This window comes from Ciconia boyciana, chromosome 1, assembly GCF_034638445.1.
Source record: "Ciconia boyciana chromosome 1, ASM3463844v1, whole genome shotgun sequence".
NCBI classification, from domain to species: Eukaryota; Metazoa; Chordata; class Aves; order Ciconiiformes; family Ciconiidae; genus Ciconia; species Ciconia boyciana.
Window position 1 is genome coordinate 119295141 of NC_132934.1, and position 12488 is coordinate 119307628.

General features: G+C 38.0%; 1 protein-coding gene across 7 annotated transcripts in view; it reads left to right on the forward strand.

Annotated features, from left to right (window-relative positions):
* TTC3 (tetratricopeptide repeat domain 3) overlaps positions 1-12488 on the forward strand; it is a 68024-nt gene that overhangs the window by 400 nt on the left and 55136 nt on the right. For 4 of the 7 annotated variants that reach the window (XM_072846479.1, XM_072846465.1, XM_072846482.1 and 1 more), the window contains exons 2-9: positions 986-1071; positions 4041-4086; positions 5263-5395; positions 5806-5893; positions 7733-7786; positions 10338-10461; positions 11420-11505; positions 12346-12440. In XM_072846479.1, the coding sequence (XP_072702580.1) occupies positions 986-1071; positions 4041-4086; positions 5263-5395; positions 5806-5893; positions 7733-7786; positions 10338-10461; positions 11420-11505; positions 12346-12440 (712 nt within the window). Of the gene's footprint in view, positions 1-52; positions 123-496; positions 782-985; positions 1072-4040; positions 4087-5262; positions 5396-5805; positions 5894-7732; positions 7787-10337; positions 10462-11419; positions 11506-12345; positions 12441-12488 lie in introns of those variants that run through there. The other 3 variants (XM_072846489.1, XM_072846505.1, XM_072846471.1) reach the window with 3 other exon arrangements.

Genomic DNA, 12488 nt, shown 5'->3' on the forward strand with positions numbered 1-12488 from the left:
CCAGGGCCCGGCTGGGCAGGGGTGTTGGTGTGCGCGGCGGGAGGGTCTCGCTGGGAGGGTGGGAGCCGCCTCGGCCCTGCGGAGCCGGAGGGGAGCGCGGCGGGCGGCTGAGGCAGGGGCTGGTGAGTGAGGGAGGGAGGGAGAGAGAGAAGGAGTGGTGAGCGCTGAGGCGGCGGCGGCGGGCGCTCCCCCCTCGCCCTGTGCCTCGCCGAGCTCGTGATCCCTGTCCGCCACTGGGGCTGGGTCCGGGAGGGTGACGCTCGTCTCTCCGGAGCCCCCGGCAGGGTGACGCCCGGCCCGCTCCGCCTGGGGCGGGGACCGGTGCTGTCGGCCATGGGAGCCACGGCGGAGCCCCTCTGGGTCGCTGGAGCTCTTTGCCGTGGGGAGGACCGGGTATAGGCAGGGCTGTCCCGACGGGAAACGCCGGGCTGCGACACGTCAGTGGCGAGCCTCGGGGCTTCCGGGATCTAACGGCGGCAGAGGGGAGCCCGGCCGGCTCCCGCCTCGGCTCTGGCGGAGCTGTCGGGGCGGGACGGGTGCTGCCGGGCGAGCTGTCGGGCAGGAGAGGGACGCGGGGACTGCGCCGCTGGTTCTGTCAGACGGGGCTGCCCGGCGGAGCGGGCGGGGTGTTTAACTCCGCTGTCCTGGGCTGTGGCGGTAACTCCTGAGATGCTGCCCCCTGAGCCGGCTGGTAGAAACCGCCTTTCCCTCTCCTGCCTGTCAGGTGTGAGGTAGCGTGCAGGAGTACTGTCAGGCGTCCGGGACTTAGAAGACTGTTCGAGTTAGTCGATTTAAGTAGCTTTTAACTGATGCTTTGGGTTATTGCTTTCAACATTAACCTATGCTATGTAAAAATAAGAACACGTCTTCCATGAAACTCTTGCAAAGTGTAATTTAATGTTGTGATCATTTTACGTCCTGCAAAGCACATGTTATTTGCCTCTTGCCTTCCCCTCATGTATTTCTCATAATCCTTTTCTTTCAGGATCATGTACCATGGGTGAACCTATATCCGAATCCGAGTTTGCAGCCTTGGCTTTTTATGCTGGTGATAAATCTTGCTGTGAATTGGTAAGTAGGTTTGAAACTAGATGGAAAACTTGCAAGATGTTCCAGTGGGGTTTATAGCCAGATCTGATCTACAGAGTAATTGCTAGTGTTGATTAATTCAAACTGATGCAAAGGTATGTTATACCACTGTATGTTATTCACTTGCAAAAGTACTAAATTGGGGTAGAGCATAGAGACTGTGTATCCTCTATCAGGCAAGTTTCACTGAATGCATATACAACTATGTAAAACTAGACAGTGGTGCATAGGCCCTATTAGCAGAACTTGACCAACCTTTTGGCCATGTATCCAGGCCATACTTGGGATGATATACCTCAGAGTGACAGATTCAGTTCCTTTAATTGCAGAGCAATCACAACTTAGTTCATGTAAGTTCAAGTCTGTAAATTAACTGCTGAGTGTTCACCCATTCTTTGTTCTTGTCATCGCTTACAATTTTTTCTAGTTCTTTGTGCCCAATAAGGCTTCTACTTATTTAGTTGTTTCTTTTATTGAATAAACTGTAGCACTCTTCTGTTTTAATACTTCTAAGAATGCTTTCCTTGACTCTTATTTTCCCCTTCTTGCTACACTTAAGGAGTCTTAGAAAACACTGTGGTAATTAATCTTTCTGCTGCTTAGAGAGTTCAGTTATGAGTTATTTATCTTAAGTGTTGCTGCTGCAAAATACAAACTAGCTGACGTACTATTTGTCTTTCTATGCAGAAATAAAAAGTACAGGTAAATTGAATGTCTTATTTGTAAAGCTGTATCTTTACAAGGGACTGTTACCAGTAGAGTAGTGAGTCTCATGAGAAATTGTTTAGATCAATAAAGATTTTTTTTTTTTTTGGTGCTGTGGACAAAATAAAATACTTTAACAGTTGTGTTAGCATAAGATAGTAGACATTTTATCTTGTAAGGTCATGTGTGTGCTGTGCTATGGAAAGAAAGCCCTTGATTCTGTGCAAGTGCTCAATCTTGGTTTTCAAGTTTGCTTTGGTGGGAAGACCATCTTGGGCTTGATGTATAGAGGGGGTGTGTGTGGTTGGGTTTGTTTTTAAATAGTGTAACAAAATCCACGCTGTGGAGTGAAGGAGTTGTTCAGTCATCTTTCAAGATAAACTGTTTTTGGAATAATAGTTAATTTCTTTCCTCTTTGTTATTGAGTGTCGTGGTCTATTAAATATGTTGATGTTACAATTACTTATTTTTGAGAGTAAGCCTTGATTTACATGTAATGTTGTAATAGTTCAGAAATGCTACTTCGGGTGAAATCACATGATTGCTTGTCATCATTGCACAGCATGCTAGTATTTCCACAAAGTCTGCCACTGCAAGAATAAAGATCTGTTAAAGAAACTTTATGAAAGATGTTTGGTAATTTGTTTTTATACTGTTCTCCAGTCATATTCAGAAATAGCTTTGTATTTCTTTGAAATGATAATGCAGCAATACATAGACATGATACGTAGTATTTATTAAATGACACATATATAATGTTTGTTAAAATAATAGACTTTGTAGGGATCTGTAAAACAGAACAAAAGTAATTTATTCTTCAGTTTGAAAGGCTCATATGGAGTACTATGTTTTAAACCCATTAAAGTATTGATACAGTATGCTGTCATGAAGTAGTAAATCAACCACTCCACTTATTTTGACATGTATGTATTTAAATAAATATACATGCATAAACTGTCAAAACTTAATTATTATTTTTTTAAAACCTGTGTTGTCTTCTTGAACATGTTTCCTTAGGTATTCTTGAACATTACATTACTGCCTAGTACCCGATTTTGAATTATTAATTTTTAGAATACTATTCTAGTGTGATTTAATATATTGTTTAAACTAGAAAAAGTTTTCCCATGCATTCATAACTATTAATCTGTGGATGTTTTTTTAATGGATAGACAGGTAAAGGTTTTTTCTTTTCATAAGACAGCAACTAAACAATTGTGTTAAATATTTCCCTGTTTGTTTTTGTTGGCTTTATTTGCTTTTTGGCTGTACTTAAGGTGAATTATAAAGATTGGATTCAAAGGGGTGTTTGTTGTTTGGTAGTGCAAAATATTGCAGACTTTAAGTTTCCTTGTTTTCCTCAGAAAACTGTTGGCAGAAGTGCAGAAACATGGGGGCGAATGGGGAATACCAATAGTATTTTATTCTTGGGGAAATGGGATGGGGGGAAAGAGCAATGGGGTATTCATCTACCTCAGATTGGTCTTAGAAGATAATGAGATGCTGATGAGCTTTATTAACATTTTATAAAAAGCTGTTCAGAATGAGTAGGTACATAGAAATAATTTTCCTGTCTAGGTCCATGGTGTATGCATGAGTATTTTAGTTAATTACTAAATAATTATAGTTGATAATAGTTAACTAAATAATTTTAGTAAATTATTAATTAAATTTTGTTAATTAATGTGTCTGCATTAGTATTCTAGTTTGGATCAGGAGAATGCTTTTGAAGCAAATATCCCAATTGTCCCTGTCTTTCATTATTTGGCTTATGTTGTGAAGATGTATTGGAGTGTGCTAGTGGGATTCATTGGGGATGAAACTAGTCTAGAAGGTGCTTTTACGAGTATAGGTAATGTGCATCAACCACAAATGGGTGCTCTGTCTATGGGGCTGGATTTGAATCAATGCAAACTAAAACCCCTTGAAGAGCATATAATGTGAAAGTAGACTGTTCAGTAGGAAACACTTGGCTTTATAGCTTTGTTTCCTATTTGATGATGATGCTTACTTATGAAGATATAACCATAGACCATCTTTTATACTGGTCTAAATATGTTCAATAATTACCTTTTCTTGAGAAAAAGGAACTGGTGACAGAATGGAAAAACTACTTCCATTCCTTCCTTCCTCTGATGTAAACAGTTTATATTGGTTCAACACTTAGAAACAGTTAAGCAATTGTTGCTTATAGTTAGTATAACACATTTCCAAGACGTGCAATGTTAAAAAATGTTTATCTTTAGGGTCATGGAGTGTTTGTGCAGCGATCACCGCATAAGCCTAAAACAGGTATGTAAACTAAACCAATATTACATAACTTTCTAATGCTGTGTTTGCATCTTTTGGTTGCTTTTTCACTTTTTCCTTATTTTGTCTGAATAAGTAGGAAATTATTATTTCTGAGCAGAAGCATTGGTATGTTCTTTTGCACTGGAAGAATTCTTATCTTTTTGTCCTAATGTAATGTGCAGAAGACTGCTATACGTTTGTGAGAACAGTGTGAGTAGTCAATAATATGTACATATATGCAGTCAGTGTTATGAGGATGGAGATTTAAGGCTTGTGTTCATTACTTGTGTTTTGATTGTAGCTATTTTTTAGCTGTATAGGTCTAAAGACACCTTCAAGTTGATCTTTGTAGGTAAAGTTTTGCAGTTATAATATTTAAAAATGTTTTTTTAATAGTTGCAGAAAAGCAGGTGGCTCAAGAGTATGTCAAGTTCTTCAAAACTGTGTTCACTACACAAATGGTAACCTGTAATACGTAGGAAACTCGGATGAACACAGCCAGCTGTGTAAAATGAATTTTTGCATATACTCAGACTCTCAGGTAATACTGCTTCTGCTCTGAGAGTATAATCAAGCCACCTCAATAGTCTAATAAGGATCTTTACCTTTTAAAGACAGTCTCTGAGGGAAATGGATTATATTTTTGAAAGAGCCATGCAACACACACATAATGTCCTCTGGAGAAAAAAGAAGAATATTGCTGATCTTTTTGTACTATGTTGCTATGTGCCATACTACTCTGGATTCATTGTAGAAAATAATTAAATGGGTACAGTTAGAAGAGGCTCATGTTTTACCTTGAAAATAGCATCCCTTATAGCCATTAAACAGCTTGCAGCCCTTGTTAGGCTCCTCATTTAGAAGCAGGCTGCATTTGTTCATTTATAATGTATTATATCAATACAATTCAGAACACAGGCAATTCCTTGAGCAAGGAATGTAGAGCCTGCCAGCAGGTCCCTATTCTTACCTTCATATAAATTCCCTCTCCTCCTTCAATTTGTAAAAAACCTCAACTTGCCAGATGTATTTAGAGTGTTCAAGTTTTCTTGTTTTGGTTAGATAGTACTTAGGGATACAGTATGGAAATAAGTGATGTTTTTGAATGTTTATTTGGACTTTGGTTACTTGTAATGCCCAAATTGTGTAGTCTAATTCCTAACTGTTTTCTTGAAGACGTTGATCCCTGTGAAGTGTGGTGCAGTCAGCCAGCTGACATATTGAGAGAATATTGCAATGTTATTAAAATACGCATCTTTTGGCCTCTTCTCTTCAAAAGTGAAAGTAATTCTTTGGTAGCTGATTGGAGGTAAGTAATCATGTTCTCGAAGTGATTTCATCAGCCTTTACTTTTTTTTTTTTTGTTGTTACCTGTGAAAGATCATTGTATACTTTCAGTAGTGGTTAAACTGTCTGGAGGAATATTTTTACGAGTGGGCTAAGTTAGTTAAAGTCAGAAGGCATAGTTCTTGAATATACAGAAGAAAATATTAAGAATGGGTTTCTGAAGTTTGTAATCTAAGAGTGTATCTAATTACTTAACTGGATGCCCTAGATTTCAAAAGTACTACAAGCTTTGCAGCTCTTCCCCCCACCTCCGAAGGACTTGATTTGAGTTTGTAACCATGCTCTTGCTTAGATGTAATTATGGTAAATATTAGTAATGAAGACCATGCAACATAGTTATTTTTCTAAATGATAACTTGTTCTGTTTTTAAGCAGTTCACAGATTTTAGACCAGAATTGGAAGAGACTCTGTGATTTAGAGGTTTTGGAAGACCTTGTTGATTTAATTAAAAAAGTTGTTGTAAGTACTATATTTTAACTTTGTGTAAGTTTTCAAGTATAAGAAGTTAATTAAATCTGTACCTTATGCAGCTTGGGATTATATCTTAAATTAGACATTTCCTTTTGCTGGAGTGAATAAATTGTCTGATAGTTGAGTTGCAGCTTTCTAGAAAGAAAGTGTGTTGTAGGCTTTATTACAGTTGGGATAACTTCCAAAATATTAGCAGAGTCAATAATACAGTTGACTGGGGCCCTTCTAAATTGCTAAGAAAGAGAGTCATATCCGTGAGAAAGATGGCACCATTCCCAGATGAACAAGTTAGATACTTTTTTTTCCCCCTTCAGTTATTTTTTCCTCATTCAACAAATGATATTTAAAATTTGCTATCGTTGCTGACTTAAAACAGAACATAACAGTGCAGAGGAGAGAATGATATAAGAAATGTTCTCAGCAGCTGAAGGGAAGAGATTTTTTTTTTTTTTTTTTAATTTAGGTATGACATGTTTTTAAAACAATTAGTTTGTTGAAATTCTGTGCTATTGTGGTTTAACCCCAGCTGGTAATGGAGCACCACCCAGCCGCTCACTCACTCCCCCCGACAGTGGGATGGGGGAGAGAATCAGAAGAATAAAAGTGAAAAAAACCCTTGTGGGTTGAGATAAGAACAGTTTAATAATTGAAATAAAATAAAATCGCAATAATAATAATAATGCTAAAAGAATATACAAAGCAAGTGATGCACAATCCAATTGCTCACCACCCGCCGACCGATGCCCAGCCGGTCCCTGAGCAGTGGCTCCCAGGACAGCTTTCCCCTAGTTTCTATACTGAGCATGACATTGTATGGTATGGAATATCCCTTTGGCCAGTTTGGGTCAGCTGTCCTGGCTGTTGCCCCATCCCAGCTTCTTGTGCATCCCCAGCCTTCTCAGTTGGTAGAGCATGAGAAGCTGAAAAGTCCTTGACTTAGTGTAAGCACTACTTAGCAACAACTAAAACATCAGTGTGTTATCAACATTATTCTCATACTAAATCCAAAACACAGCACTACAGCAGCTACTAGGAAGAAAATGAACTCTCTCCCAGCGGAAACCAGGACATGTGCTCAACCCCAGGCTACACTTTTCCAGTCCACCTTACTGTTACATGACTTTCTATGATTAGGTATTCATGTACAATATTGATCTTATGGATTCATACTTCCTTATGCTCTTTCTGCTGCTTCCTCCTTCAGGCTATCTGAGTGCTCCATTTTCACCTCCTTGTACTTCAGGATGTCCCTGCAGTTTTTCCATTTGGTCTCATGTGATGGGTTCTTTGTGCTGTTTCCTCCTCTGGTAGTCTCCCATTCGATCTTTATATGAGAGGGGTCTATGTGTATTCCCATTTCCCTGTTTACCTCTGCTTCCGTCTTCTTACTGCCTCAGCCTATATCTCCTTCTCCATGTAAAAGATTGTATATCCAATAGTAAAATTTATTTGGAGGAGCAGATGATCTCAGGAGAGGAAGTACTGTTGTTTCTAATGGTTTTCATTGGAGGTATCAGCTGGTTCTTTGGTATGCAGATAACTGCAGAAGTGGTTAAAGTGACTGACTTTCCTAACCAGCTGTCACAGCATCCATGCGTTCTTTATTTCCACATCAACATTTATTTATTTTTCAACAAAAATGGTAAGGGATTTGCTACTGAATACAAGAATATTTCCTGAAACTTTGAAATGGAGCAGAGCAACTGTCCAAATGATACTGCATTCAAGCAGAACAGAAAATGTTATTGAGTTGAACCTGAGCAAATAGAAACTAAAGTTATCAGATCTTAATAACTTGTTTTCATTTGTTTTCTATCCCTCTTTCAGAATGTTCCACCTTTTATCGGTGGCATACTGAGAATTGGCAGCAGAATAGAAAACGTAAGTTTCTCAAATTGTTTTTAATAGGAATCCTTCTTTATGTCTGAATACAAACAAAGTATTTGTACAAATACCCAAAACTTTAAAATGCTTGCATAAATAAATTGAGTCTGTAGTTTTTGGAATATGTAGTATATAGGACTGGAGTTGCCAGTTGTGGCAACTCTGAGCCACAAAACAAAATCTGTGTGAAACAGGAACTGTGAAATAAATATCGTCTGTGTAAGAAGACGAAAATGAGTGAGAACTCTGAGGGTAGTTTACATGCTGAAAATTAACTGTTTCTCTTGGAGGTTGCTACTGGAATGTGGTTGGGTGGGTTTAGGTTGTACAGCTGGAGCCCAGGTCAGCCTTCCAGTATCTGCTTTGGTACCTGCTGGTGGCTTTCCTTGTTGCTTTCTTGCAGATTTGCTATTTCTTGTTGAAGGCAAGACTTCCTTTGAGAAGTCTCAGTGCTTTCTCTGCCTTTAGTCTTGAAGATTCCTAGATTCCCTCCCATAAGCACACAGTTCTATCTCAGTGGCATATTTTGCTTTGTTCTCTGTTTCTGTGGTGGTGTTGGTGTGTTACCCTAAAAGTCTAGGTATGGACAAAAGGCAAACACACTTTATATGTAAAGACAAGAAGTTATTGTTAGTATAATTGAAATCTTCCAGAAATAATTATTGCAGAAGAGGAAAGAAAACAAAGAAACAAATATTACTAAACAGAAAAACTCTTTAATGATAATACAGTTAAAATTGTAATATACACTCTTCCTAGCATCTGACCCTTTTCCAGGTGTTGTGCTCACTCTTGTACTGCTCCTTGGGATCCTAAAGTGAATGGCTTCTGTCTGGTGTTTGCCTGTGGGGTGTGGGGTATAGTCATCACTACCTGGAGTTTTTTGCTGCAAGGACGGCTGTTGGTGCTTTCTTCTTCCTCATCCTAGGATCTGCTTAGGTTCATTTTTTTTATGTTTGGTAATGCACTTTTATGCCCTGCTCTTTATTTTCCTTGGTCTGCATGTTCAAGTTACATATGATTTTACTATATATAGTATGTTTTATGTATGTTAGAAACTGCTTTTGCCTAATTTTGTCCAGCTCTATTTTTTTTTTTCCTCCAGTTCTCCAGTGTCAGCTTGTGCCCCATCTCTTACTATCCCAAGCCTGTACTCCTCTAAATTGCATTATGTGTCTCCAATTTTCATGGCCTATGCTCTATCATATTTGGCTTGTATTTCTCTATACTGCATCATTATGTTAGTCGTAGCATCATTAACTGCTTATTACTACTGTCTATATGAACGCTATTGTTGTACCATACAAAAGTAAACCAAATTAGTCATAGCCACCCGGTTAGAAGAAAAATTGCTGTTACAGTTAAAACAGAGCTCTAAGCAGGTCAGGACAAGCTCAGAGTAAGCCCGAGAATTTGCAGCCCTATGGCCTTGCAAACTCTGTACAAAGCCTGTGGCCTCTTATTAGCAATGGCAATGCTGTAGGATGGGGCTACAGGGCTACAAGTAGGGCTAAGCTTGATCACTGAAATGATGCAAAAGTGCTCCTCTTTGGAGACAGGTTGGAAATCTTTTATGAGATTCTCAAATAGTGCTACTGATTCAATCTGAAGGACTGTGAATGGCTGAGTAAGGGTGAGGTTTGGAAACCTGCTGTCCCTCTTAATTATCAAATTCAGTGTACAGTAGGACTATACTCTATGTTTTTCAGCTTGTAGACTTTGGACTGTGAACATTCTTAGTTCCCTGTGTTTGTCACTTTTTTCCCACTTTCTAGTGTCTGCTGCCTGCTGTAGGTTAACTGCAAAAGTTAAAATAAAAACATTGAAGTTAGAAGAAAATATCATAGCTGATAGTAGCAATAGGAGAAGCAGAATAGGTACAACTATATGTTACTGCTGGATAACCCAGTTCCTGTATTTTTGGTGATATTTGTTGTAGTCATGTGGGTTTTTAAATTATTCTTCAAAATCTGTGGGCCCAGATAATGTGGGAGTATCCCAGGCAAGGAGCATACTTCACTCTCCTTCAAATAAAGCTCTGTAGCTCAAACAACTTAAATTTAATTTGAATAGAAGGGAAGTCATGATTTACAGAATTAAGTCTTAGCCCTAGTCGGCATGTCTAACAGCCTGGAGAATGTTGCAGTTTCTAATCAGGCTTGTCACTTCACACTGAAGCAATTTTGTGTGCAGTCATCAAAAATAAGTTTCTAAATCAAATTCTATAATTTGAATTGCTGCCCTGTCTCCTGTTGAAAGAACAACTATTTTTATTTTGTGCATATGCTGTATTATGCTGTGCTTGGGTTATCCAGATATTTATATTGATAAGCTGTTGTCTATTTCAAAGGCTAACAAATCAGGAACAAGTGCATAGTGTAAGTGCTACAGTAGTATTGTAAGTTATATTTACATGGAATGCTTCCACTATATTGCCAGTGAGCTGTTGGTTTGTGTGGTGTTTGTTGTTTTTGTTTTAAGACTTCGCTTTGTATAGAATTAGAGTTACCATTTTTTTCTTTATTTTCCTCTTCTTCAATTGAAATAGGGTATCTTTGATGTTGGGGATGCACTTGATTGGGTCAGATACACAGGTGATGTCAGTATTCTGCAGAGGCTGGAGAAACTTGGTGATTTTGGTTGGATCTATCTTGAAATTTTCTTTGCTGAATGTAAGTATGAACACTTTTGAAGAAACAATGGTGAGGAAAGTCACCTGTGTTACGACATAGTTAATGTTTGTATGTATTTCATTAGTCTGGAAGTGACTGGAAGAGTGACTGGAAAAACAGCAGTAGTGTGGGGTTTTTTTGCTTATTTGAACCAGCCGATTCTTTCTTGAATCTCTGTTTGTGGGTCATATTTACAGTGCAGGTGCTCTTTCTGAACAGGAGTTCAGAACATTTTTTCACTTTGGTGTCCATTACGGGCTGTATGTGTGCCCTATATTCCTTTAACTTAAGGTTAAGTTGAAAGTTGCCCGAAATATTAATTGGGTCTTTCTGTTAAACGTTTGGCAGAGGATTTTGTCAAAATATTGAGATGTTAGTCATATTTCAAAAATTAGCTTATGTAGCCCATGGGAGTTACCGTAAGATATTAACACTAGCAGCAGAACTTCTGCTGAAATGACAAAAAGCTCCCAGGCCTGCTGTTTTTGATGTGTGTTAAATGGCTTATATTCTGGTCTTACTTTTTGCATGTACGCATTCTAACTCAGTTGTTGCAGTAACAGGGTGGTAGAAATTGAACTTGCACGTAAGGAGAAGAATCTTTTTATAGTTAAGTACGAAAGTACAAATTCTTTAAGATACAATTTCTACAAATATTTAAAATGCAAATTCTTTAAAAAACAATTGAGTTTCAGTTGATTGCTTGAAATAAGACAAGTGCTTAAATGTTTTACAGTCTGCAGCCAATTATTTTGGGCTTACCCAATAATAAATAATTCCTTTTCTTTTGAACGTTTCTGTTGCTTAATTTGTTTCTATTACTTAGTTGGTATGTCAAATTTTGCTTCCAGTCAGAAAACAGAGCTTAATTCTTAATTCTTAGCAGCAGAAGATAAACCCTACTTCTTGTCTTTGGTAACTTCTTCACCCACTGTATTTTTCTGAATTTTGTCTGCAGGCAAACGTTATATTACTAAAGTTGCTTTGGAAGATTGTAATTTAGTTGAAGAATTTAAAGCTGTGACCTGTGAAAACTGTAGGAAGGTGAGAGAAGATATCAGAATGTGTTTGTGCTTTTCTTTTTTTGTTGTTATTTTTTGGGGTTGTTTTGTGATCAAAGATTATAAAAATGACCAATGATCAAAGATAAAGGTTTCAAAAGCTTGAGTGAGTAATTGTCCTGACATAAATAGTTACCTTGAGAGATTCTGGCCTAATAAACAGGACATTAGTTGTTTATGTTGCCAGTGTACATTGGAGAGCGTTCCTCTCCTCACTCCCCAAAAAAACTCAAGGAAATGCAGTTAATATTGATAGAAGATTGTTCAACTTGATCCTTTTAACACAGAAATAAGATGCTCTCAAATTCTTTGGCATGTGTTCCTTTAGTGTAGATGTTTGGGTTTTTTTCTATGGGAGTCTGGTTAATTTCTGTGTCTTACTTGCTACAATTCTGTAGTTCAGGAGCTACGCTGAAAGGCACTGAGTAGGGAACTGGTTGAGCTGTGCTGTACTCAGCCTACTTTGATATTTGACACATGCTTGCTTTTGATGATGACTATATTATGGAACCCAGGAGACCTTCTGAGTTAGTCCTGCTTTTTAATTACTGTTCATTGTATTCTTGTCTGCATAACGCTTTTATTTGTACACTTTTAAGCTTATTAATTGCAATGAATTAAAAGTATTAAATTAAAACTAATAGTGCATACGTAACATTCTGTTTTTACAGAAAACTTAGCTACCTCTTGTCAAATAAAAACTTAGCTACCTCTTGTCAAATAAAAACTTAGCTACCTCTTGTCAAATGTTTTTTTTACTTCTCATTACAACTGAGTTTAATTACAGTGGTTGCCGAATTTTTTTTTTCCCTTGATTTCACAGAACAGTGAATCTATGAAACAGAAAGGAAATGAGGAATTTTCCCAAAGAAACTTTGATCGTGCTATAATGTCATATACTAAAGCCATAGAGTTTTGGTAAGAACTAAACTGGTTAACTAGATTGTGTTATATCATATGTATTCA